The sequence below is a fragment of the Coenobita brevimanus genome, chromosome 71 (genome assembly GCF_032717465.1).
Source record: "Coenobita brevimanus isolate Jiangsu-jjx chromosome 71, ASM3271746v2, whole genome shotgun sequence".
NCBI lineage: Eukaryota > Metazoa > Arthropoda > Malacostraca > Decapoda > Coenobitidae > Coenobita > Coenobita brevimanus.
The window spans coordinates 26,998,615-27,026,202 of record NC_137024.1 but is presented as its reverse complement, the minus strand read 5'-3'; the positions used below and the strand labels follow the sequence as shown (position 1 = coordinate 27,026,202).

At 42.8% G+C, this 27,588-nt stretch overlaps 1 protein-coding gene across 1 annotated transcript in view; it reads left to right on the top strand.

The window, feature by feature from the left end:
* Positions 1 to 27,588, top strand: part of LOC145406713 (flavin reductase (NADPH)-like) — a 103,571-nt gene that overhangs the window by 41,538 nt on the left and 34,445 nt on the right. Inside the window, exons 3-4 of the mRNA XM_080277813.1 lie at positions 7,357 to 7,448; positions 19,415 to 19,582. Coding sequence (XP_080133939.1) covers positions 7,357 to 7,448; positions 19,415 to 19,582 — 260 coding nt within the window. The remainder of the gene's footprint in view (positions 1 to 7,356; positions 7,449 to 19,414; positions 19,583 to 27,588) is intronic.

The window sequence follows — 27,588 nt, the reverse complement described above, 5'->3', positions numbered from 1 at the left end:
GTGGTTGTGCCCCTCTTCAGCTGTACCAAATGGGTGCACCAATGGAAGGAGTCACGGTGGACATTGCTGGACCCTTGCCAGTCACTGAGAGAGGAAACCGGTATACTGTATGTGTCGCCATGGACTACTTCACAAAGTGGCCAGAAGCCTATGCCGTCCCTGATCAAGAGGGGAGGCGGTGGCTCAATCGGTAGAGAGGTGGCCTGAAGTCCTTACGGACCCAGGTTCGAATCCCGGCTGGGGCAGGGAACGGTTTAAGGATTTGAATTTCATTAAATCAGGCTTTACTGATCTACCAGAAGACCCGCCGACATGTCGTAAAAATACCCCCGCTAATACCAATACACCAGTCCTGTATGAGACAGCCCTAGCATGTATTCAATATGGACGGTGGGTGTTAGCGCCGAAGTGGTGACATGTAGAGGTGTATGGCATGTAGGAGGACTGCTGGGCCTTGATAGCAGGCTGTGAAGCCTACGTCCAGAGTCGGACACATAAAAAAAAAAAAAAAAAAAAAAAAAAAAAAAAAAAAGTTGCTCAGTTGTTGGTTGACTAGTTGTTCTGTCATTTTGGGATGCCACAAGAGCTACATTCAGACCAGGTAGAAACTTCAGTCTGCTGTGTTCCGTGAGTGATGCAAGTTACTAGGGATCAAGAAGGCCAGGACTACACCACTGAGGCCACAGTCAGAAGGGATGGTGGAGAAATGTGAGTGGATCCTTGGACAAGAACTGGCGAAGTACTGCATAGAGAGACAAACGGAAAGGGATCAGAAATTATGTGCATTGCTGATGGCATATTGGTCTGCATCTCTTGAGTCTACCGGCTACACTCCTGTAAAACTGATGCTGGGCCATGAGTTATGTTTACCTGTTGACTTGTTAATGGGAAGACCACCTGGTGAAGACCTGTGTACACACACCTCCAGCTATGCAAAGCATCTTCAGGAAAGGCTGGCTGAGGGACATCATCAAGTGTGAGGAGCCCTCAAGTTTTCAGGAGAGGTGATGAAGTGCAAGTATGACGCCCACGCAAGTGAGGTGAGCTTCAAGGATGGTGACCAAGTTTGGTTATACAATCCTCAGCGAAAGAAGGAACAGTCACTGAAGCTGCAGAGCCCGTGGGATGGGCCTTACACTATGTTGGACCTCCTATCAGACGTAATATATCAGATTCAGGGAGGCAGGAAGTCTCGTCCAAAAGAGGTGCACGTGAACCATCTGTGACAGTACCATGGGTCAAGACAGTACAGCTGGGGCATCTCCGAGGAATCGTGCTCTCCCGCAGCTGAGAATGTTGAGGAGGACCAAGGAGCTGATGTAAAATAGGATGGTGGCAGTTTCCCAAGGGAAGAAGTGAATCAGGAAGAGGAACAAGACATTCCAGGAGGAGTGGACTGTGTGGAAGAGCAGGGACGTCGTCGGAAGCGGCATAGAAGACCTGATAAGTTGAAGGATTATTTTGTGTATACAGTAGTTAGATGTTTCATTATGATTAATTATTTTGTATACATTGTGTAGTTTTGTCGGGACGACAAAGGATTAGGGAGGGGGTAGTGTTGAGGAGTGGGATTTGACAGTTAGTGCTAGAGTATTCCCAACGTTTCCCAATGTTTCTCGTAGTTCTGTACGTCCGTTACAAGTCAGAGTTGCCAGTTAGCCTGCTGTTTTTTTGAGCAAGTTACTTTGTAAGTCGTACATTAATTTTTGTGCTCTTTTTCTCTATAATGTTTTACTTATGTCTCTATCTATCTATAGCCCGACGCCCTAATCCCGCAAAGGGTGGCCGCAGACAAAACGCCTCCAAGTCACTCTGTCACCCACCATTTGACTCCCCTCCCCCCAACTCACCCCCCCCTCCCTCATATACCTCTCAACTCCATCCCTCCACCTCATCCTCGGTCTACCCCTCCCTCTCCCTCCCTCCACCTCACCTACATACACCCTCTTAGTCAGTCTTTCATTCTCCATCCTCTCCACATGTCCAAACCACCTCAGTGTATTTCTCCTAATCTTTTCAACCACATCCACATCTACCTCACAACGTTCCTTCACTTCTTCATTCGTCAACCTGTCCCTCCATGTCACTCCACATGCTCCTCTCAAGTAACTCATTTCCACTGCTCTCACTCTTGACTTGTTCCCCTCTTGCAAGGTCCACGCCTCGCTTCCATACGTCAGGGTAGGGATCACAATACCATCATGCAGTGACTTCTTAACTTCCATACTCACCTCCCTATTTCTCATCACTGATTGTTAAATTATGTAATTTAAGTTTGTTTCGTTTTTAAAGGCTCCAACATGCTTGCATGTGTCGGCCTTGGTCACCTAATGGCGGCTCTCCACTCTGCACGATCCATTGCAGCCTCCCTGTTCAGTCCCTTAACCCTAAGGTCACACTTAATGACTTCGTCCCATGTCTTTCTCGGTCTACCCCTCATAACCCCACCCCCAATATTAGCACTTCTCACCTTCCTCACCCAGTTATCATCCCCCATCCTCTCCACATGTCCAAACCACCTCAATCTACCTCTCCTCATCACAACACCAATACACTCCAGTCCCATCCTACCTCTCAACTCTTCCATTGTAAACCCAGCCCCTCCAGGCCTTGGACGCAGAGACGCACTGCACATCCACCTAATCATTGTCATTTCTGTACGTCTGAGCCGGCGAATATCTTCCTCCTTCACTGCCCAGGTCTCACTGCCATACAGCATTACACTCCTAACACATGCTGCATACAAAGACCCCCTAGCACGTAGGGAGAGCCCTCTCAATGTCAGGAGAGGCAAGAGCTCCATGAACTTCTTCCAACCACTTCTCACCCTAGCCACAGAGCTAGCTCCAGCCCCACCTCCAGCACACAACATGTCTCCCAAATAACAAAACTTTTCCACACACTCAAGAGATTCACCAGCAAGTTCAATCCTTTCACGCCTGACAATCTCCACCTGCTCACCCCGGCACGCCATACACATAAAATCATCATTATCTCGCAGTCTACCTCTGATACCACTACATCTCTTATGCACCCATTTATCACACACACCGCACAAGATGGAATTACTTCCCACGCCCTTGTGGCAGACTGCACATGGCCACTCTTCCTCGTCTTTGACAGTACCGCCACCAACCCTAGATAGCATCACTTTTGTTTTATCTGCATTTACCCTTAAACCCTTTTGCCCCATACCATCTCTCCACTTCCTAAACCTTTCCTCCGCCTCCCTTTCATTCTCTGCAATCAACACCAAATCATCAGCATACAACAACTCCCACGGGAGTCCGTTTCTAAAGTCACGTGAAAGGGCTTCAAGTACCATGATAAACAACATGGGACTCAAGACTGACCCCTGATGCACACCAACATTCACGGAAAACTCATCACTCATATCTCCATTCACTCTCACCTGGGTGTGAGCACCCACATACATGGCCATAACCACCCCAAACCAGCCACTCCTCCAAGCCAAGCTTTCTCATTGCCCACTTCACCACCTCTCTAGGGACTCTGTCAAAGGCCTTTTCCAAATCAACAAAAACAAAATAAAGATCCCTTCTCCTACCAATATATTTTTCCTGAAGCTGTCGAACAATGAATATGGCATCAGTGGTCCCTGTACCTGGCATAAACCCAAACTGCATCTCATCAATATTCACTCTTTCTCTAATCATACCTTCTAAAACTCTTTCCATTACCTTCATTAACTGATCTAAAAGCTTTATACCTCTATAATTTCCTCTTTCCAGGGCATCACCCTTCCCTTTATACACATTTACAATTACACTCTTCAGCCAATCATCTGGGACAACACACTCATAAATAATCCTATTTATCAGGTCAGTGACTAAACTCACCCCCTATATCGCCTGAGGCCTTCAACATTTCGGCAGTCAACCCAGACACACCTGCTGCCTTCCCCATCCTCATCCTGCCTATTGCCTCACTCACAGTAGCAGTATCAATCAAAGGCCAAGGGCCAGACACTGGATCTACTGGCTCCAAACCTTCCCTGTCCCAGTCAAACTCCTCATTCAACAACCGGTTATAATGCTCTCTCCATGATTCTTTAATATCCTCACTGTTCACCACTACCCTTCCTTCATCATTCTTCACACTCTGCTCACCTATGATATCCCGATTATCCCTCTTCACCTGACCTGCCACCCTAAATATATTTTTCCTTTCCCCATGATTTAGGTTATCAAGTAAAATTCTCTGTGACTCAGACTTTGCCCTGTATACCTCTCTTCTAGCCCTACGCTTAGCAGCCAAATATTCCTCTTTGCTACCACCCTTCTTCCATTCCCGGAAAAGCCTTCTTTTCTCCTTAATTGCAGCTTCTACACCCTCATCCCACCACCAAGTTACTTTATGTCTTGGTGGTCTTCTTGTCCAGCCGCATGTTACATCAGTAACTCTCAAGAAATTGTTCTTGAGGGCTCTGTACTGTTCATTAACGCCTCTGTCTACAGCTCCCTGTTCAGCCACCACTCTCCTCAACTCGCTATAGAAGGCATCCCTTACTACTTGGTTTTTCAGCTTCCATATTTTCCTCCTAGGTACATAAATCCTCTTTTTCATCACTTGTTCTTTAAGCACCATATCACAAATCAATAGTTTGTGCTGCTGCACACACTCCTCACTTCCTATAACTTTAACATCCCTCACTAACCTCCTATCGGCCCTCCTAACCAGAAAATAATCTATCTGACTGCTATAATAATTTAGTGTTATGTAATGTAAGAAAACTTTGGCATGGTTTGGATGTCTCCGAGTTGGTAACTGTTTTAACTGTTGTCTCGTGAGTGTACCAGCAGCTTCAAAGTAATGTAAGGCTATATGAGAGACTAGAGCAGTTTCAGTTTCAGTTCAGTTTGAGTGTATTTCAGTGTCACTGCAATGCAGTTTGTATATTTTCGGTACTTGTGAAAATAGTGAAGTGTTGCTGGCAAACAGTGAAGTTTTATCGCAGCTTGTGTATCTTCGATGCTTGTGAAAATAGTGAAGTGAAGTTGGAAAGCATTAAGTGTAATTATTTGGAAAATATTAACAGTGAACTTTACAAACCAGTGTTTATTCACCACGCCTGAGCTGATCTTGTGTACTGTACACCGTTAGGCTGCCTCAAGGAAGAACAACTTATGGGCAACTTCTTTCCCAAACTAATCTACTGCTGTTTAAGCCTGTGGCAGTGTGGGACGGGGACGTAACAATATGCTTAAGAATCTCACCCCAGCTGTGGAGGTGTATCAGTAGAACTTTAATAGGCTAATTTTCTGTAATTCTATGTGCATTTATGAGCAAAAAACACAGTAAGTCGATTTACAACAATGATTCACTGGCTTGTATTCTAAGTGGCTTTGAAAACCTCGCACCATCCCTTCCTTTGCGGTTTATTCTGCGCCTTACGTACCAGTAACCTACTGTATGCTATTGAAGGAAAGTATGTTAGTATTAAAAGTGTTTAATTTGTTTCCGAAAGAATGCTAATGAAAAATAATATCTATACGGAAATTGTGCTACGAAGCCTCCAATTCTACTCATAGTATCGCCCAGTTCTGGTGACTGGACTGCAGACAAGTTTAAGATCAATTAACTATAGTAACCATGATTTGTTTATTCACTGGAACAGCAAGACAAGGCATGACCCTACATACTCTTCCCCATATCCTTCCTGCAAAAACATATACTGTATAACTTAAATGATGTGATTCCTATTTGTACCAAAAACGTACTAACGAGAAAGAATCAATCGTCAGACCGTTTATGAATCCCCGTTCTTTTCGTCAAGTTCATGCATAGCTTTTTTTTTTTTTAATTCCATTCCTGCTGCCTTCAGACGATTTTATTCAGTTTAGGGGACATTTTAAACTGGAGGGGTTAGATACAGCTTTCACTTATAACCCTAGTACTTTATAATACTGATCCTGTATTTACATCATTACCGATTATACTTCATGTGTTTGTGAGTGGTGGTGATAACAATTAACTGGACGTGTCGTTGATAGTTCTCCCTCAATCATGTTATCTTGCTGTCTGAACCCTACCTAATCCCATCCTCGGGTGGCAAGAGAGGTCAGGTTGATGATGACGATCATAATGATGATGATACTATCTACATTATTACAATTATGAGTGCAGTCAGTGGTCATTCTAAGTCAGGGATGTGTTCCAAAGTGTTACTGACTTTTCCAGACAATACTGTAGTGGAAAGTGTCTATGAACTATTTGGGTAACATTGGCATTTTAAGCCTCCCACCACGATGACCTAATTTTCATTTTGTTCTTGCTCTCTTCTGGCAGTTATATTCAGTTTAAGATAGGCTTTTCGAGCTAGAGGGGCTATATATATAATCTTCCTTTAACCCCTTCGCCATAAGGCGTCTTCCCCAAATATATCAATTTCGTCTGGTGGCAGCAAGACTTAAAACTGCAGTCGACTGAAGAAGTTAATGGCAATGTCCTGTTCTTTCTGAAAATATAAGAACCTAAATAAATAAATAACTATGAATAAATAATAAATAAATGACTAATAAAAAAATAAATAAATAAATTCTACTCATGGCAAAGACTACAGAGGTTATTATCACAAGAAAAAGTTCCTTGACAAATCTCTGCCAACCAGAATTGATCCGAACAATAGAGAATATCCTTGCTTCTCGGATACTTTTTTGTGTGCCTTACATTGCTCTTACGTAGAGATTTTTTTCCCATATTTTCATTCCTTCCGAACCCCACAGAGTATCCCTCATTCTCATGCTCTTTTGTTGTGTGCTTCATATGCTTATCACATAAAAATACTTAGTGTAACACCTTCTATCGCCACAACCGGCAGGGATGTATCAGAGGACTTACGATCGCGACACTATGTAGACTTGATTGCCTGTTCTGCTGTATCACTGAAATAATGGGAAAGTGCAACCAAACCAACGCCCCCTTTTCCTTTCTTCTTCTTTTCATTTCTTTTTCTTTTTCTTCGGAAGAGTATGAATGCCTGTACTGTAATTACTGGAACTGATTGGTCTGCCTCCCACATTACAGCTATGATACAGTAGTGTCAGGCGTGTTCTATCTTCAGCACATCCTTAAGACTATCAGCAAAAATCGGAGGCTTGTCCATTCCGCCACCCACTCGGTTTGAACCCCTTCGGTTTGATGACGCATATTTCAGCTTATTCCTGCTCCCTCAGGATGATTTTATTCCAGCTTAGAAAAGACCTCTAGTACAGGTAAGTATCGTCTGCATTTGGCGAAAATATATTTAAAGTACGTCATCGGAGTGAAGTTGTTAACAATACGTCCATTAGTGTACTGCGGTGGTGTTATTGTTGTTTGTTTTTATTATTGCAGTGGGTACATCGAGTCGGCAAAAGCTGTGATCAGTGCTATGCGAGAGGCCAACGTAAGACGAATTGTGGCCATGACAGCCTGGTACACTGACAGTAAGTGGCTCGACTCGTGCAACTGCAGACGGTAATAGCTATCTACGTTTTAGGCTCGTACTCTAAATGACTGGTGATTTCGTAGCGCCTCTTCTTTAGCTACTTATTCTGCACACTGTATGTTACTGATGCAGATTGGTTATATTAAAACAAAAATAAAGCAAAATTAATAGCAAAATAAGAGGTGCAACGAAGTCTCCAATAGCACCTACAATACGACCTTACTTTATAAAACTATTATGCTAGGCTATAACATTGCTGGCCACACAAAGTCTCACCTCTGGGTTTCAGAAACTCTCTCTCTCTCTCTCTCTCTCTCTCTCTCTCTCTCTCTCCTAAGGAACTGGATCCATAATAAAATATGCTGTAGAACACGTTACAGCACAACCGATAAAATTATTTTGCATACTGCTATTCCTTTCTGAGCCGGGTTTTTTAAGGGAAAATAGTGTGCACTCGATCACAAAATAATATGCGCACACATGGCTGGTAACAGTTGAACTCCATGGACGATGACTTGCAAAATGCCCGATGATTCTATCCTACTTTGGTAACCCTACTTTGATGAGAATGCCGGATGACGCTTGCTTATGCCATATTCTAGTCAGTAATTTTATCACATATCCAGTACATCTTGGGAAATGACTATCAATATTGATTATTTAGGATATCATCAGTGCCGGCGTGGGATGCCATCACGTGGTGGCACCAATATAACTGGGCGACTCCACTGCCCAGTTGTATATTTAACGTCCTCCCTTTCCCTTCAAAGGAGGATTAGTAGAGCGGATACTGGAAAAATCGTGCAAATGATGATACAAGCATGAATTATGTTATGACCATACCCTGGGGGCTACTTGCCAAATCTGCCTGATTGGCCATTTGGAAATCCAAGATGACGGCCAAATTAACCTTCGAAAGATGATTTTTTGTACTTATAGAAATTGATGTAGTTGGTCAATTTAAATGATCTTAGTGTCGATATGTATGTTTTCAAGCATGCTCAGATGTTTTTTTTTTTTCTATTTCTGTTACTCTGATATATATCTGTCTTATTCATGACAGGTTTTATGTACTGGTTTTATGTATTTTCCTGAGTGCATGGCTTGCTGGCTTGTGACATTAGCCATATCAATAGCTACTAATATAATGCATGGGGTGTAGGATCCTGTGGTAGAGGCAGTACCTTTGTTTCAGCATTCAGCCACATACTGTGCATGGACTGCTGACACTAGCCCAGCTCTCGCTTATGGCTCCTAGAAGTTGCATGTACACAGCAACGGCCACACCCCGGTGTCATATGCACGGAGTGACTTTATACTGGAAGTGACCGTTTCCTTCTCTGTTAAGCCTAAATTAACCTAACCTAACCAAACCTAACCTAACCTTAACCTAACCTTATCCTAGATCAACCTAACCTAAATAAACCTAAAATAAGCTAATCTTAATTCACGAAATGACTAATTTCACAATCTGCCACATAAATTTATATTTATGTATATCCATATATCGACCTATAGTTACCTACAGGTCGATAAGACATCCAGCTATCTTCCTGACACATGTATTTCATACAATGTTGTTGATAAATGGCACAAAATTTGAGATAACATGCGGATACTTTCAAAATAGAAGCTAAACGGCCACTCGGCGCATGCGCACTGAGCGAAAAGGTTACTTCCAGCATAAGTCACTCCGTGCATACGACACATGTACACCGCGTTGGCTCGCTGGCTAAACTAGGTGAGGGTAGGATGCAGAGCAGCAGAGGGTCTGCATGTGAGGGAGTGATTGTCGGGCAGTAGCAGGGCACACTGGTGACATCATTGCTGTGCAACCCAGCATTGGGTTCAGTGTCAGCTAGGAAAAAGCATGTCTCATTGCAACAGCTTAGTGTCCCAATTACTGCTTAACCAAACGCAAATCAGTTAAGCAGCCGCACCTGAACTGACCAGATGTGCCAGTGAGGGAGAGTCGAGCCAAGGATAACGAAGTTTTAGTTACCTGCATGGTGTAGGCCTACACATCGCACGGAACTAATGACACTGGATGAACGATCGAACTAGGTGTAGGGCAAAAGATATGAATCTAGTCGTATCCCATACAAGAAAGTGCTCACTAGGGTGATAAAAGGATAAACCCTCGACCTGGAAGATCAAAAATAGTTATGGACACAAAATCTACCAACAAATCATTCCTCACTGACTGGGCAAAGTGTTGTCTTTGTCAACAGGATAAGGAGGATTATCTTAAGTATCCACATGCAAATCCTACCAAAGAAGGAGATGGCGGTTACAAGAGCTTGGCAAAGAATATTCCAGTTATTTCATTCAGTCAATGCACTGCCAATTAAGCTTGACCACGACAAGACTTATTGAAGATGATGGGATAGAGGAGACCTTCAGGAGAAACGAGGCAGTGTCATGAGAGTTGCAAACTTCTGTTCAACGACACAAAGTTAATATGGCTCATAGAAAAGGCGAACCTCTGCAGTTGCAACGGAGGACAGCAGCTGTAGAGGTATAGTCATAAGAAAAACTATCGTTACCCTTCAGAGCTATGCACTACGACACAACGACGAAGTGTTGTGGAATGAAGGGACAGAAAGTTTATACCTCAAACCTGTCCCATGTCGGTTATGTCAGACACAGTTATTAGAATTTGTGCTAGAGGTAATAAAAGATAATTAGATCGTTTGGCCTCTGTGCATAGAGACAGTACGTTTTATTATCCGGCACCGTATTCATTAAATAAAAATATAACCGAATGGTCTGAAGTCGGCAACACACATGCAGACGGGCAATGAGTATGTGCACCCATGCCAGACGTATGTTAGTAATTCATCCGATACAAGCCAACTTAGTAAATTTCAGGATAATAATGATATGTATTGCTTTCTACATATAATAAATGTTGAGTAGAAAGAAGAAATTAATACATGTTCAGTCTCATTGCTTTAATATTTTGTATACCCACCCCCTGCTTCGAAAACAGCTTCTAGACGTCTGAAGCATCCATCTGAAGCATTTAACCACCCATCTAAAGCAAACAAATGAACTCATGTACCCCTGCTAGACTATCATTAACAACACACACACACACACACACACACACAGTCGATGTTTACAGACTTAATACCATTCAAAATAATTTATTTGTTGTATTCTATAGATAATAAGTGCTGAATAGTAGGAAAATAATAAACGTGCCGAGTTTCATTAATCCCCGGCGGGGCGCTCAGGGTAACGCAAACACTTCTTGTATATTTCCCCGCCAGGTGGCGGAATTGTGCTATGGCAACACTAGATAGGGGAGGGGCGAACAGCAAGGACCCGCCCACATAGCCCAACTAACGTTCGTTTCGAATTGAGCAGTCCTGGGGGTAACGATATTTTTTCTTATGACTGTACCATGAATGGTCAGAGACCTCAAAGCAACAGAATGATTTCTACGTGAGGAAGAAATTTCAGGAGATGACATAAGACATACAATGAATGGATGACAAATAGGGGGGTGGAAGAAGTTGAGAGGCGGAAGAGAGAGTTATATGTAGAAAGAAAGAGAGAGGTGAAAAGATTAGTAAGAGAGAGTAAGAAGAGAGTGGATGAGGAATTTGGAAGGAATTTGAGTGTAAAGTGGAGGGACTGTAAGAAAATGTTCTGGAAAGAGGTGAAAAGAGTAAGACAGGGTGGAAGTGAAGTTAGCAGGGGAGTGAAAGATAAAAATGGTAGATTACCAGTGGAGAAGGGAGAAAAAGTGAGCAGATGGAGAGAACACTTTAAGGAATTGTTGAACGTGGAGGATGGAAGTAATGCGAGTATAAGTGGCTGGGGAATGGCTGGGAGAAGGAGGGAGGTGAGAAGACAGGAAGAAATCAGTAGGATAGAAGTTGTGGAAGCAATGAAGAAAGTTAAATCAGGGAAAGCCCCAGGAATTGATGGAGTGTGTGGTGAAATGCTGAAGCATGGGGGAGAGATAGTAGTAGAATGGATGTGGAAGATGTGCAGATTGGCCTGGGAGGAAGGTAGAGTCCCGGAGGATTGGAAGTCAGGTATAATTATTCCCTTGTACAAAGGAAAAGGGGAAAAAGAAGTGTGTGGTAATCATAGGGGCATTTGTCTTCTTAGTATAATAGGAAAGGTGTATGGCAGGATACTTATTGACAGAGTTAGAGAAAGAACAGAGAAATTAGTTGGAGAAGAACATGGAGGCTTTAGGAAGGGAAGAGGTTGTGTAGATCAGATATTCATTCTCAAATCTTTAGTGGAAAAGTTTCTAGAGAAGGGAAAGAAGTTGTATGCGGCTTTCATGGATTTGAAGAAAGCATATGACAGGGTGGATAGACTAGGATTGTGGAAAGTGTTAAGAATATATGGAGTAGATGGGAAGTTGTTGAATGCTGTGAAGAGTATGTACGATGGTGCGAAGGCTGCAGTGCGTGTGGATGGTGAACTAAGTGAATTTTTCTCTTTGAAAGTTGGGTTGAAACAGGGATGTGTCATGTCTCCATGGTTGTTCAATCTGTACATGGATGGGGTAATAAAAGAGGTACAAGGTAGGGTAGTGATGTTGGAGTGGCCTTGGTGAGAGAGGATAGTGTTTGGAAACTCCCTGTACTGTTGTTTGCAGATGATACTGTGTTGTTGAGTGAGGACGAAGGGGAGCTGCAAGGCTTGGTGGATGAGTTTGAGAGAGTGTGTAAGAAACGGAATCTAAAGGTGAATGTAGGGAAGAGTAAAGTGATGGTCTTTGAGAGAGGTGAAGTCAGTGAATGTACAGCGAGGTTGGATGGTGAGGAATTGGAAAATGTGAGTACGTTTAAGTACTTGGGTAGTGTGATGAGTGAAGATGGAGGTTTGGAGGGTGAAGTGCTTGAAAGAGTACAGCAGGGAAGAAAGGTTGCTGGTTCTTTGAAAGCAGTGATAAGAAACAGGGAAGTGAGCATGGAATTGAAAAAGTTACTACATGACAGTATTGTGATACCAACTCTAACGTACGGAAGTGAAGCTTGGACGTTGTTGGAAGGACACAAGTCAAGAGTGAGAGCAGTGGAAATGAGTTATTTAAGAGGAGCCTGTGGAGTCACATGGAGAGACAGGCTGACGAATGAGGATATAAAGGAGCGTTGTGGTGTTGATGTGGATGTGATAGGAAGCGTTATGAGGAATACACTGAGGTGGTTTGGCCATATGGAGAGGATGGAGGGTGAAAGACTGACGAAGAGAGTGTATGTGAGTGAGATGGAGGGGGAAAGAGGGAGGGGGAGGCCGAGGATGAGATGGAGAGATGGGGTGGAGAGGTATATGAGAGAGGGGGGTGTGAGTTGGGAGCAGGGGAGTGAAATGGCGGGGGACAGGGCGACTTGGAGGCGATTTGTTTGTGGCCACCCCAAACGGGATTGAGGCGTCTGGCAATAGATAGATAGATAGATAGACATAAGACATGAAATGACAATGAAACTGAATAAAAGACTGAATAATTGTGCGAAGACACTTAGCGATGGAAACCTTCTTGTCAAACTAAGTGCAGGAAATGTTGTGGCACAAGAAATGAAGTATCACCCTCGCTGCCTTGCAAATCTATACAGCCGAGAAAGAACACACACAAATGCTCATGAGCAAGAAGCACATGAGCTTCATCCAGGCAAAGATGCATACCCATTTGCTTTCTCTGAACTGGTAACTTACGTAACTCAGATGAAAGCTTCTAGTGAAGGTACTGAACCACCCATTTTCAGATTTGCTGACCTGGTCAAATTCTACAGAGAGAGATTTGAGCAGCTGGGTGTTGGATCGCCCGATGTTTTTGCTACTCTACTGAAGGACCAGCTGCTTTTTCACATCCACCAGCTGCAACCTCATCACCAAGGAAGAGATATCCTACTGGCCTTTGAGAAGGATGTTGGCTTAATCCTGGCACAAACAAGCAACTATGGTGACGCGATCCATCTAGCCAAGGCCGCTGGGATGATACGACAGGACATGCTTCAGCACAAGTCACACTTCAGCATAATATTCATAAAGGATGGATTGAACAGGCTGTTCCACCATCACTGCTTCAATTTGTATGCATGATCGAACATGGAACAGATATTAAATCTCAACTCCAGCCTGGCGCATCGAAGTCTGACCTTTCTGTCACAGCTCTTACAGTACAACTGATTTGCCATTTACAAGGTAGGAACACAAATCCACAGGATCAGAAGAGCTACAGGAACCAGTAAGACTCCCCAAAACTAGAGAAGCTCTCTACAAGATGGGAAAAACAAGACATAACTATTCCATTACCCGCGGAGAAAATGTGTGAAGCACAGACGACAAGCACGGCGGTTGTAATAGAGGGAGAAGATGCCATTAGCAACACAGAGAAGTCTCCAGAAACTGTGGTTCCATGTTGTCATGAGGTAGCAGACACACGAATACTTGTGTATGCTAGGGATGCAGCTGTTGATGGTAAGTCCCTCAACATCAAAGCCAATGACACTGACGTGGTCGTCATAGCAGTATCTGTACTGTCATCACAACAGGAGCTTGGTCTTGATAACATGTGGATTGCCTTTGGCCAAGGAGCCAGTCATCGATGGATTCCAGTTCATGATGTAGTTTCTGCGATAGGGTCTAAGAAAACCAGTGGGATCCTATACTTTCATGCTTTCATCGGCTGTGACGTTGTGCCTGGCTTCCGTGGGAAAGGAAAAAAGGCTGCATGGCAGACATGGAATGTCTGTGACGACGTTTGAAAAACATTCACCAAACTCAGCCAATGTCCAATAACAGTTGCTGATGTTGACCTGCAGAAACTGGAAAGACTTGTTGTCCTCATGTACTACAGATATAGTGCAGCCATTGGTGTAGATGGGGTAAGACTAAATCTCTTTTGCCGCAAGCTGAGACCATATGACTCCATTCCACCCACCCAGGCAGCCTTCAAGGAACATGCAGCGCGGGCTCCCTACCAGGCTGGCATCATCTGGGGCCAGGCAACAATCTCCAATCCAGAAACCAGCAGTCCTGTCAACTGGGGATGGATGCAGAAGGGACAGGCATGGCAGATACGTTGGACGACTCTTCCCCCGATCGCGACATGCTGTCAAGAGCTGACCAAATATTCCTGTATGAAAGACTGCAACCAGATATGCAAATGCTTTCGTTCTGGTCTTTCCTGCACAGCACTTTTCCGCTACATACGTAAACAGCAGTAAATGCACAATGATATACAGTCAGGAGACACCACAGGAACCAGCGCTAATGGTGAGTACTTTTTTCATTTTTAGTAAGTTATTTGTTATTTTTCTTAACTGAATGTGTTATTTTATGTTGATAAAAATGTTACAGTGGACTTAAAACTATAAAAAAAAATCATCTGAGCATGTCTGAAAACATACATATCGACACCAAGATCACGCACATTGACCAACTACATCAGTTTCTATAAGAAAAATCAACTTTTGAAGGTCAGTTTGGTGGCCATCTTGAATAATGGCTGCCATCTTGAATTTTCAAGTGGCCAATCAGGCAGACTTGACTAGTAACCATTTGAGAATTACCAGGCCAGATTTGGTGCTTGTATCACCATTTGCATGATTCTCTTGAAAAATTGCATTTAGCTGCTCCGAGAGATGGTGGACTGTAGGAGATGGGCATCTTATCCTGCGCTACACTGGGTTGACGTTCTAATGACCCTGTGATATTACAAGGATATCACAGGACCTTCCTGCGCCATACTTTTTATTTTTTTTTTATTTTTTTTTTTTATTGTGTGTACTCCAGCAAGGAGTGGAAGATGGCACTGCTCTAACATTTTTCTACCGATGTACACACGGGTTTATATTTCTCAGCGTATGAGAAAGTGAATGATATTTTGGAGCCTCTGATGTCTAATCAGTGCTGATAGATGAATTATTTGATGCAAACATCACGGAGAACACACACACACACACACACACACACACACACACACACACACACACACACACACACACACACACACACACACACACACCGCTCGCTGGTGCAGTGGTAACGCTCTCGCTTGCCAACTGGTGGACGGGAGTTCGCGCCTCGCTCAGGTTGCGAAAAGTTTCACTGACGAAGTGGGTGGTTACTGTCCCCCTTGAGCAAGGGGATGGGTGTGTGCGTGTGTGAAGGTCACAGCCTTGCCCTTAGATCGGACTATATGAGCTCTCAGCTCCCTTCCGGGAGGGTAAAAGCTGACGATCACGACCATCAAGTGATCCTGACCGACCCGGTGAATTACACACACACACACACACACACACACACACACACACACACACACACACAAATAAAGGAGGAATTATAATATTAACTAAGAAAAATCTAAAAGTCAAAGAACTAGAACTAGATATACCCTCACAAGTAGAACTGATTGCAGTAGAGATCAACACATCTGAAGGGAAAGTAATTGTGGCCAATTAGTACATGCCACCCAGATCAAACACATGGGAAAGAGACGAATATGAGGACCTTGCAGAAAGTACAATTCAGAGTTTAAGAACATTACTACATAAAATGGAAGAGAAATCGGAATTATACTAACTGGAGATTTTAATACAAATATAAATTGGAATACTCTAGATATAATAAGCCAAGAAAGCTGTTGGGACCAAAAGCTCCTGGATCTCGTGCAAGAGTTTTTCCTAACGCAACATGTGAGGAAAACCACCAGAAAAAGAAGACTCGATGTACCTTCAATGCTAGATCTCATATTTACTAGGCAAGAAAATGATACTGACAGTTTAATATATCACCCTCCACTCGGCAAAAGCGACCATGCAGTACTAAATTGCAACTTCAGGCTAGCATATGACATAGTTAACAGCAATGAAAGTTACAAAAAGAGCCTAAACTATAAAAAGGGAAATTATCATGACCTAAAGAAGTATTTCTTAGAGAATGATTGGGAAAATGAGCTTAGAGGACAAGATTTAAATGCTGTATATAAATAATTCTGTGAATTTTATGAATTAGGAGTCCAGAAGTACATCCCACAGCACAAAGAATCAGAAAAGAAAATACAGAAATATGTCACTACAGAATGTAAAAAATCAAAAGAAAGAAGAGATTTGTTGTGGAATAGATACAGAAGACACAATAGTGAAAGGGCATATAATAATTACAAACAGGCAAGAAACGATTATACAAGAATAAGGAGGAAAGCCCAAAAACAGTTTGAGGAGGATATCATAAATAAAAGTAGTGATCAACCGAAGCTAATTAACAGCTACATCAGAAGCAAAACCAAAGTAAAAGATAAAATACAATCCATTACGGACGAGGGAATCACCTATACACAAAAGAAAGATATTTGTGAAGCACTAAATAAGAATTTCCAATCAGTTTTTACAGAAGAAAAAAATTTTGAGAGGGACTGTGTGGAACATGCATGCCCACACATACTACCAGATATACAAATATCAGAAAAAGTAATACAGGAGGAGTTAAGTAAATTAGACAGAGGAAAGGCAAATGGTCCTGATGAAATTTCATGTTGGGTGCTACGAGAATGTGCAAAGGAGTTAAGTAAACCATTATTTTTAATTTTCAAGAAATCCTTGAGTCAAGGTAAACTACCTGATATTTGGAAGAAAGCAAATATTGTCCCCTTATTCAAGAAAGGAAATAGACAAAATCCACTCAACTACCGACCAGTATCACTGACCAGTGTTGTAAGCAAGGTATTAGAAAAGCTTATAAGAAAAGCTTGGGTAAATCATCTAGAAGAACACAATATGATAACAGAAAGACAGTTTGGTTTCAGAAAAGGAAAATCTTGTGTTACTAATCTGTTGAGTTACTATGACAGAGTAACAGACACAATACAGGAAAGAGAATGATGGGTGGACAGAATCTATTTAGATTTCAAGAAAGCATTTGACACAGTACCACACCAAAGACGTTTATGGAAACTGTACCATCAAGGAGGAATTCGAGGCAAACTGTTTTGTTGGATGCTAGATTCTCATAAAAAGAGAAATGAGAACAGTACTAAGGGGAAATTACTCATCATGGAAAGAAGTGACTAGTGGAGTACCACAGGGCTCAGTGCTGGCACCAATCATGTTTTTAGTGTATATAAATGATATAGACAGTAACACTGGAAATGAAAGCTATCTAAATATCTTTGCAGATGATGCAAAAATACAAAGGAGAATTGCTAACACAGACTCTTGTAAAGAGCTACAAGAAGAATTAAATAAACTTCATGAATGGAGTAATACATGGCAAATGGAATTCACTGTGGACACGTGTCATGTAATCAAGTTTGGTAAAAGTGGAAAAAGACCTGATTGGGATTATACGTTACGAAATAAAACCCTACACACATCAGAAAGAGAGAAGGACCTAGGTGTGATTATCAATAACAGACTATCTCCGGCTGACCACATCAGTGAGAAGGTACGGAACATGTATACACTGCTTGCAAATATGAGAACAGGATTCACATACATAAATGAAGACATGCTAAGAAGGATAATAGCATCATTCATCAGACCAACCCTGAAGTATGCATCAGTAGTCTGGAGTCCTCATCTCAAAATACACATAGACAAGATTGAAAAAGTTCAAAGGGCCGCTACAAGATGGATACCAAGCTTAAGGGATCTAAGCTACGAAGAAAGACTAAATAAACTGAATCTACCAACACTACAGGAGAGAGGGAAAAGGGGTGACATGATAATGCTATATAAATGCATATCAGGGAAGGAGAAAATAGACATAAATGATTACTTAACATATGGGGAAGCATCAGCAAGAGGACACTGCAAAAAACTGCATAAGAAGAGAGGTGATAAAGACGTAAGGAAATTCAGTTTCCCAAACAGAGCAATTGATCAGTGGAATGCACTACCGAATGAAATAGTGTGTGCCAAAACAATTCACAAATTTAAGGATATGTACGATAAATATGGTTTAAGACACGGGACAGTACGAGCTTGACTCATTCCTGTAAAGATGCAATTAGGTAAGGTAAGAACACACACACACACACACACACACACACACACACACACACACACACACACACACACACACACACACACAGCTATTATTCTGTACAGTTGGGGACAAAAACACCTATTTTTCACCTATTCTGCATGTCATTTACCTCTGTTGGCTAATATTCATTTGCTGAGAGAGTCATGGTAGGTTTCTTTGTCCATAGATGCTTCTAATATAATGAGTCATGCAAGGAAGTGACGGACATGCCATAATTGTGAAAAGGAAGCAGTGGAATAATATATCAACTTTTGTGCCAAACTGCAAAACAAGGGCTGTATCAAGAATGGAACCAAGTCGTCTTTTGTATTATATTCTTGCTATCTATAGACTGCTATTAATCTTTAGAGTGACTGTTAGAACTAGACGGGATAGATATTACAGCCTTCTTTAACCCTTTCAGGATGGTGACCTATTTGTACCAGATGTTCTTCTTTGCAACCACCAGATGATTAATTTGTGCTTTGTAACTTAAAACTGGACTAGGTAGAAATAGTCTCCTTAATGTACCATTCGCTCACAAGATTTATTTTAAAAAATAAATGGCATATTCTTGACTGAGTGGAAAAAAAACGAAGTCGCTGTTGTCCTTTGGTTGCATTGCAACTATGACTATTGCAAGGTTAAAATCTGTTGCCCCTGATGGATCTCTGAACAGTATATTAATTTCTGTCACTGTGCAAAGTACATTGCTGGTAAGGGATAGAGCATAATAATTCTGCCCTAAAATTTCACTTACCTGCTTCACTAACTGTGCCAGCAGCTTTGTGGCTAATAACACAGACAACGCGGTTGGGTTTTTATATCATTAGTATTAGTGTTAGTATTAGTATTAGTACGGTAATATTTTTATTCTCATTCTTATTCTTACTACTACTACTACTACGACGACGACTACTAATACCACCACCAATACTACCACCACCACATCACTTTAATTTTCAGCGTCGTCAGCTGCTCGCATGGGCTTCCTGGCCAACTGGGTGGTCGTACCACTCATACGACCCATGCTGACCAACATGAGAGAAATGGAGAACCACTTAGAGGCGTCTTGTCCTGATATCAACTACACCATTGTCAGGCCACCAAGGCTCACAAATGCACCGAAAACAGGTCAGACATATTAACTCTTTATATCCACGCTGGCGACAGTGAGACCGTGGTATTGTTTCGGTCGGCGCGTGCCTGTCTTTCTATCATTCTGTGTGTGTGTGTGTGTGTGTGTGTGTGTGTGTGTGTGTGTGTGTGTGTGTGTGAACAAAATAACTCGAACTGTTTTTATTCGATTTTAACCAAACTTTGTTAGACGGGTTAAGGGTCAGCGGGGGGAGGGGTAATATACTGTTTTTGAGAAAAATAGCCCAAAGACAAAAGCCACAGGACTAGATCTTTCGATCGACCTTGGAGGTATTGTAGCACCTCTTTCCCAGCCTTAGCGATATAACTTGAAAAGTACACCTCAAAATTCTCCTGTATGCTTTTTATATCTTATTAAAGGCAGCATAGAGTGCTTAAATTAAATAAAAGAGATTGTGGTGAGAGTAATAAACTTGTGAAGACTAGTAAACAGATGAAAAAAGAGGTAAACGATAATCTTGGAAAAAGATTTAATGCATACTAGTCTGAAAATATCATACTATTCTGGAAAGAGGCGCGAAAATGTAGACACGAAAGTAAATAAATAATTAAATAAATAAAAAGTGAAAAATATATGGAATGGAAGTGGATGAATACTAACAAATTAAAGTGAAACAGGGAGCAAATCGAAAGAATATTTTGAAGAAGTGATGTATGGGAACAGTGAGAGCCGAGCGGTATTAAACAGGACTGAGTTTCATGGTGTGCAGTGATGGAAATTGGTGTTGGAAAACGTGACATTCTCAGAAATAGAGAATGCTGTGAGAAGACTGAAGAATAGGAAAGCATCAAGTGTTGAAGTATATACAGAGATTATCAAAAACAGAGGAGAAAATGGAAGATAAAGTGTTTGTTGAAAATATGTAAGACATCTTGGATGAGTGGAACTACTGTATACCAGCTGAGTGGTAGAAGGCTGTGCCCCTGTACAAAATAAAGGTAATCGATGCGAATGGAAAAACTGTCGTGGTACAAAATTGTTGTGTGTAGCAGGAAAAGTATATGGATGATTTACCATAGAGAATGTAAGGAATATATCAGAAAGACTGGTGGATGGCAAACAGGGAGGCTTTAGGTGTGGTAAGGGATGAGTGGAGCAAATACTTGCAATGAGGCAGATACTATAGAAAGCTCGTGAAAAAAGCAAGATGTTCATGGCATATACAGATCTAGAAAAAGCATACCACAAGGTAAATAAAGAGGGTTTATGGAAGGTTTTGCTTACTTATAATGTGGATGGAAAAGCTACTGAATGAAGTTAGGAGTTTTTATGTGGTAGTGAAGCTTGCATTAGAGTAGGCGGTTGTCTAAGTGACTAGTTTAACATCAGGGTTGGAGTAAGACAAGGCTGTGTGATGTCCCTCTGGCTGTTAAACATTTATATGGATGGGGTTATGAGGGAGTCAAAAATTCGACTGATAGAGAGAGGGGTGAAGACAGTAATGGAAGATAAAGGATGGAGCATGTACACATGATATTATGTCGCTGGCTAAATAGTAAACAGGAATTCCGCAGACTGGTTCGGAGATTTGTCGATGTCTGTAAGAGAAAAGTGATGATTGATGAGACAGAAGCTGAGTCTCAGTGTGATGGTACAGTGAATGGAGAGAGACTTGAAGTGACGAGAGAATTTAAGTATTTTGGTGCAGTGTGCAAAGAAAGTGGAAAATAGAGGGGCACAAGGAACGAAGCTGGTTGGTGCTATGAAGGCTTTGATAAGAAACAAGTCTAAGCTTGGGTGATACTACCCGCATTAACATTATGGGTGTGGCATGAAAACGAAAGGTCAAGAGCTGAAGTGGTGATGTTGTTCTTAAGAAACATATGTGAAGTGGGGAGAGGGGATAGAACAAGAAATAATGTGATTAGTAAGATATGGAATAAGGAAGCCCGTGAAAAACAGAGCTGAAGGGAGAGTGCTTAGATGACATGTTCGTATGAAGATAATGGGTATGAATAGGATGATGAAAAGGATACAGGTGAGTGGGTCGTGGGGATGGGAAGAGGTGTGGTAGCGTGGTAGGCCAAGCCAGTGGATAGATTTGATAAATGAGGGTGTGAGAGAGGTATGAAGCCTGACGAGCTGAGGAAACTGGTAAGAGATAAGCTGGCTAGATGAGATTTGCACGGAGAGCATACAAAATTTTGGTAACCCCTCTTTCTTCTTCTTCTTCATCTTCTTCTTTTTTTTTTTAACTTTACAGTCATCCGACTGACTGTTTGATACGTAACTATGAAGCTACGTGTAGAAATGTGTACATTTGAGATGGAGCTAGGATGTTGGGGGCTTGGATGGTGAATGAATGGGAGTGTGGCCCACTTCATTGGGCATGCTGCTAATTAGTTCTCCCACCATCATACTGTTTCGTTTTCCTTGCCTTATGAACCTTGCCTCACCCCAGCTGGAGGTGGGGAAAAGTGGCGGGGTGACAGTGATGATAATGGTGATCATGATCATCATGAGAATATTACGGTGCCACATGCAGGAATATGCTGATAAGTAAGAGGTACTAAGAAGCCACCTAAGGTGAAAAGAATATCATCCAGAGTTTGATCTAGGAAAGTCATCGTAAACTGCTCTTATCCGATTTACACCACAGTCAGTGAAAGGGCTGAGAGTAATTTATGAACGATGAGATTCGATTTTGAGAACAGCCAGTCAAAGTTAAAGATCACAAGGCAAAGGCAAAGGTCGACTCGTGTGTCTGTGTGTGACTAGTTAAAGCAGTTTTGATTTAATTTGGACCAAATTTGGTGGAAAGATTGAGGATTAACTAAGGGCTTAATCTATTGTATTTTAGAACTCCCAGACTTCTGTGATTCACTGTCATTTGAATAAAATAGTCTGGCATTAGCATGAATAAAATGCTAATTTTCCCGATCATGAGAGAGTCATCCTCCACTATGTCAACGATGTTAATATGTTTTAACCCGCCCCATCCCGTCAACGTATGGGTACATTGCAACGATTTGCATTTGCCAGTCCCGGCGACGTACCAGTACGTCGTGCAATTGCAAGGTCCCTAATTTGCACAATTTTCAATTTTCGCACGTGATTTTTCGTATGTATACACGGGACACCTTCCTCTATTCCTCTACAAGATGCCAAGCAAGGACAATGCCTTACACTGCATAACCTCCCCCCTCCCCCCCTCATGCCATTGTCTTGGCAAAGGACCTGTTACCAGTGACCTGCCTAGTAAAGATATTCAGGGCCAGAATGATTCCCCAATCGATGACAATGTGGAGGACAATGTTTACATAGCATTAGAAGAAGAAATGACCAGAAATAATGATCAGGTAATGTGGCAAAAAAAGGTCAGGTATGGTGATTAGTTAGTGAGTGAAACAATGCTTATAATGCCTTTATTACTGCTTGAAAACCAATATACTCACATACTACATATACATTCGTACCAAGTAAATAAATAAATACCGTTTATGAGTGGATAAAATAGTTACCCTCCCATAGAACTCGTTTTCTTTGGTGCCAGCATGTTAGAAAACCCACTCAGGTAAGGAGGAACTCCTACCTGGATTGGGCACTTTAAACCTCAGGTGAGCGATTTCTCTATGAATTTTCGATGTTTCTCACCAAAAGCGAAGGTTTTAGCCAAAAAAAAAAAATCGAAAATACCTCGGGACTGGGGGATGTCGGAGGTGCGGAAAACCTCGGGACGTGATGGGTTAAACGCTGAATCAGAAAAGTCCTCAGGGAACAACGCGACGTTGCGTCTGATAACTGGTTGCACCAAAATGAAATTAGCCTACATCCTTTTTCTCATCTCCGCACAAAATTAAATGGCATGTTTGATCCAAACTGGATCAGGCATTAATGAGATAACGACGCATTCTGAACTTTGGCCTTCACCCATGACTTTAACTTTCGGTTGAGCTGGACCAAAAGGGAATCACTTCCCAACTCACACACACAATTCATGCTCCTTTTTTTTTGTTTTTCCTGATAGCTCAAGCAGTCATTGCAATGTCTGTATGCATACATACATACTGATAACATTAACCCTCTCATGATTGGGACAAATTTAGTATTCTATTACAGTTTGCACCATAGGATTATATTCATGTGAACACGAGTCATCGAAACCTGAGTGTTAAGGTGTATTGGACAATACAAAAAGCAGAAGATGAGTCAGGGAATCTTTTATGCCAAGGAAAATACTATTTACTGTTTGTATTGTGAGTCAAATGGGTAGTTTGAATAAATAATCTTAACTAAATTTTATGATGAATCATTCTCCACCGGAGTTAATAATTTGCGCCCAGTATCCTCAGTATAGGACGGAACTGGGCATTTCCAAGTTAATAAAGAAGAGAACACCAGGGTTGGCACCTATGAGCTTAGCAGCCATGAGCCTATAGGCTTAGGGCAGTATGCTTAGTACCCTTCCGGCACATCCCTCACACAGGAACCCCGGGAATGAATGGATGAATGAAAATGTGACACGGTGGAGCAACAGCAGAGGTTATATGCCGCCGAACACAAACATTGAAAGAAAATCAAACATAAAATCCAGCAGTACAAAAGTACAAAAGAAACAACCAAAACTAAAACATGGTGGAAAGATAATGGTTAAAGGAAACATTATCATTAAAACACAAACTAATATATGGTAAAGCCCTTCAGCTTGTGGAAAAGGCCAGAATTCAACACAGTGGAGAAGGTATCTCCCCCCACAGCACAAGCCTCCTCCCCAAGCACCGAGGAGAGAAGGTACGATCTGTTGCCGGCTCAGCACTCGAAAAGGTACCGCCGATCATGGGTTAGGTTAGGTTAGATTAGGTTAGGTAAGGTTCACAACACTCCACATTTCATAACGTCCTAGGTTGGTGGCCCATGGCCCAAACGTCCGTGGCCGAAATGTCCTACATTTGCCGCCGACTTGGGGCATTCCACAAGAAGATGCCTCACAGTCAAAGGAACCCGGCAGTCATCACAATAGGGAGGTGGCGCCCTCTCCATTAAAAAACCGTGAGTCAGCCTTGTGTGGCCGATCCTGAGGAGGGCCGAAGCTGTTTCCCACTGTCGGGACAGTCCCACATATTCCCCATCGCCCAGGTTCCGATGAATGATGTGGAGTTTGTTCACCCCTGCTGCATCCCACCTCCTCCCTCAACAAAAACGGACAGCCTCCATTGTGGCTGTACATAAATCCCCAGATGGGACACGATTATGAGGAGAGGAAGGGCGAGAGGAAGCAGCTCTCGCCAAAGAGTCAGCACGCTCATTGCCCACGACCCCCACATGCGTAGGGACCCAAAACAGCTGTACAGAGTATCCTCGCCTGCATAATAAGAAGAGCCACTCCAGGACAGACAGGACTAGGGGATGTGATGGGAAGAAACGAGACAAATCTTGTAGGGCACTGGCTTAGTCACTAAAAATGGTAAAAGACGCTGAAGGGAAACTACAGTTCAACTAATTTAGCAGTAAGTTCAGTGGAAAAACAGATGCTGAAGAAGGGAGACTCCCACCACGGCTAAAATCACGAAAAATGACACAAAAGCCTGTCCCCATACGGGATTTAGAGCCATCAGTATATACAGGGATCTGTGAGCAGACAAAAAGACAAAGCTGCCTGTGAGGAAAGAGAGGCCTGCCTCTCAAGAACGTAATGACTTGGTTGTACCTCTGGGAGAAGCGAGGGAGCCACTTGGGGGACACGCATAGGGCAAACAGGGGAGAATGGAACACCTAACTCTCCCATGGCAGCCCTCACCCTGTACCCAAACGGGTATGGATAGCGAGGATGGGTGTTATAAAAGGGGAGAAGAGCAACCTCAGAGACAACCTTACAACTCAGTGAGGCCAGAGGACAGTGAAGGCTGTGCCAACACTCCACCATTGAGGACTGCTGGCGGAGATCCAGTGGCAGTTCGTTCACATCAACCAACAGACTTTCAATCGGGGAAGACTGGAAAGCCCAAGTTGACAGACGAGTCCCAGCATGATGGACCGAATTTAGTGGCCGCAGCCGTGCCTCAGTATCAGAAGAGTATACCACACACCCACAGTCCAATTTGCTCCTTACTAAGGGACAATAAAGGCAGAGCAGGATAGTTCTGTCAGCGCTCGAAGTCAAGTGAGATAGAGTCCGTAGGAGAGAGAGGGCATGGAGGCATGATAGTCGTAACGAACGGATATGAGGTACCCACGTCAGTCTCCTGTCGAAAACAAGTCCAAGAAACCTTGTCCCGTCCACACATTGCACTCTGTGGCCATATAACTGGAGGTCTGGGTCAGGGAGAACACCTCTCAAGCAGCAGATATGCAAGACCACCATTTTTGTTGGGGAGAAACGGAAGCCGTGTGTGGTGGCCCACCAAGAGACCCTGTCCAGGGCGAGATGCAAGTGACGTTCAGCCACAGACATTCGGGAAGCAGCATACCATAGAGCCAAATCATCAACATACAGTGAGACCGACACCCCCTCTGGTATAGAAGACATGATACCGTCCATTGCTATAGCAAAGAGTTACACTGAGAACACTTCCTTAAGGCACCTTTCCACCTGAGGGTACGAAAGAGACAGGGTGACACCAACCCTAACCCTGAATGATGTCACATAGAAAATTTAATATAAATAGGGGCAGCCTGCCACATAAACCAAAACAATGGAGTTGTTGGAGGATACCAAACCATCATGTAGTATCATATGCCTTTTCTAGGTCAAAGAAAAAGCACACCAGATGCTGCTACCTAGCAAAAGCATCACATGCTGCAGCATTAAGATGGACAAGTGCATCTGTTGTTGAGCGACATTTTTGAAAACCAGACTGACACTGAGAGAGACATTCATTCCTTTCTAGGAAATACATTAGGCGATGTATTGACCATTTTCTCAAATAATTTACACAAGCAAGATGCTAAGTTACTGTAATTGGGCGATACTCCAGGGGACTGTAACCTGCCTTCCCTGGCTTCTGGAATAGTAGGACAATATCCTCATGCCAAGAGGTGGGAAGGGAAGAGTCCCTCCAGATTCTATTAAAAAGGCTGAGGAGAAAAGACAGTGCATCATCATCCAGGTGTCGAAGCATCATGTAGGGAATATCATCCGGCCTTGGTGAGGTGTCGTGACAGAGGGAAAGGGCAGACTGGAGTTTGTGATCAGTGAAAGGGAGGTTGTAAGACTCCACATTCCCTGAACGGAAGTCCAACACCTTGGCTCCTCTATCTCCTGATGTCTGGCAAAAATTGGGGAGCTAGTATCTCTATGACTGACCACCGCAAAGGCAGGCGCAAAAATTTCGGCCACAAGTGCAGGGTCACCAGCAGGCTTACCACTAGACATCAGCACAGAAGACCTGCCTTTAGTGAATTTTCCCAAGATATCAGCACAGAAGACCTGCCTTTAGTGAATTCTCCCGAAATCTTTCACACCCTCTTCCACACCTGAGACACTGGCGTCTTTGAGTCTGCAGATAACACAAAAGCCATCCAAGAGTTCCGCCTAGCTTGACTACCTGACGAGCCTTAGCCCGCGCCCTTCTGACCTCGACAAGGTAATGCTCTGTCCTGCATCTACGATAATGGGAGAATGCTAACTTCTTAGCATGTACAGCAACATTGCAATCCTCATTCCATCATGTGACAGGTCGATAGCAATACACGCCTGAGGTTTTAGGAACAGCATGAGGGGCAGCAGAATGCAGAATGGAGGTAAAGAATGAAACAGCCTCATCAGTATGTGGAAAGTCTTCAACTGAGACATAAACAGAAATCAAAGAAAGGAAAAGGGACCAGTTTGCCTTATCCAATCTCCACGTCGGTAGATGGGAACAGGGACTAGATACCACTGCAGTAAGCGAGATGGGAAAGTGATCACTTCCATGGAGATCCTCCATAACCTCCCAGGTAAAGTCCAGGATACAGTCAGGAAAGCAGACAGAGAGGTCAAAGGCAGTAACCTCTCCTATAAACCTCACCTTCTTTTTCTAACTGAGACTCAGCTGTCTGAGGC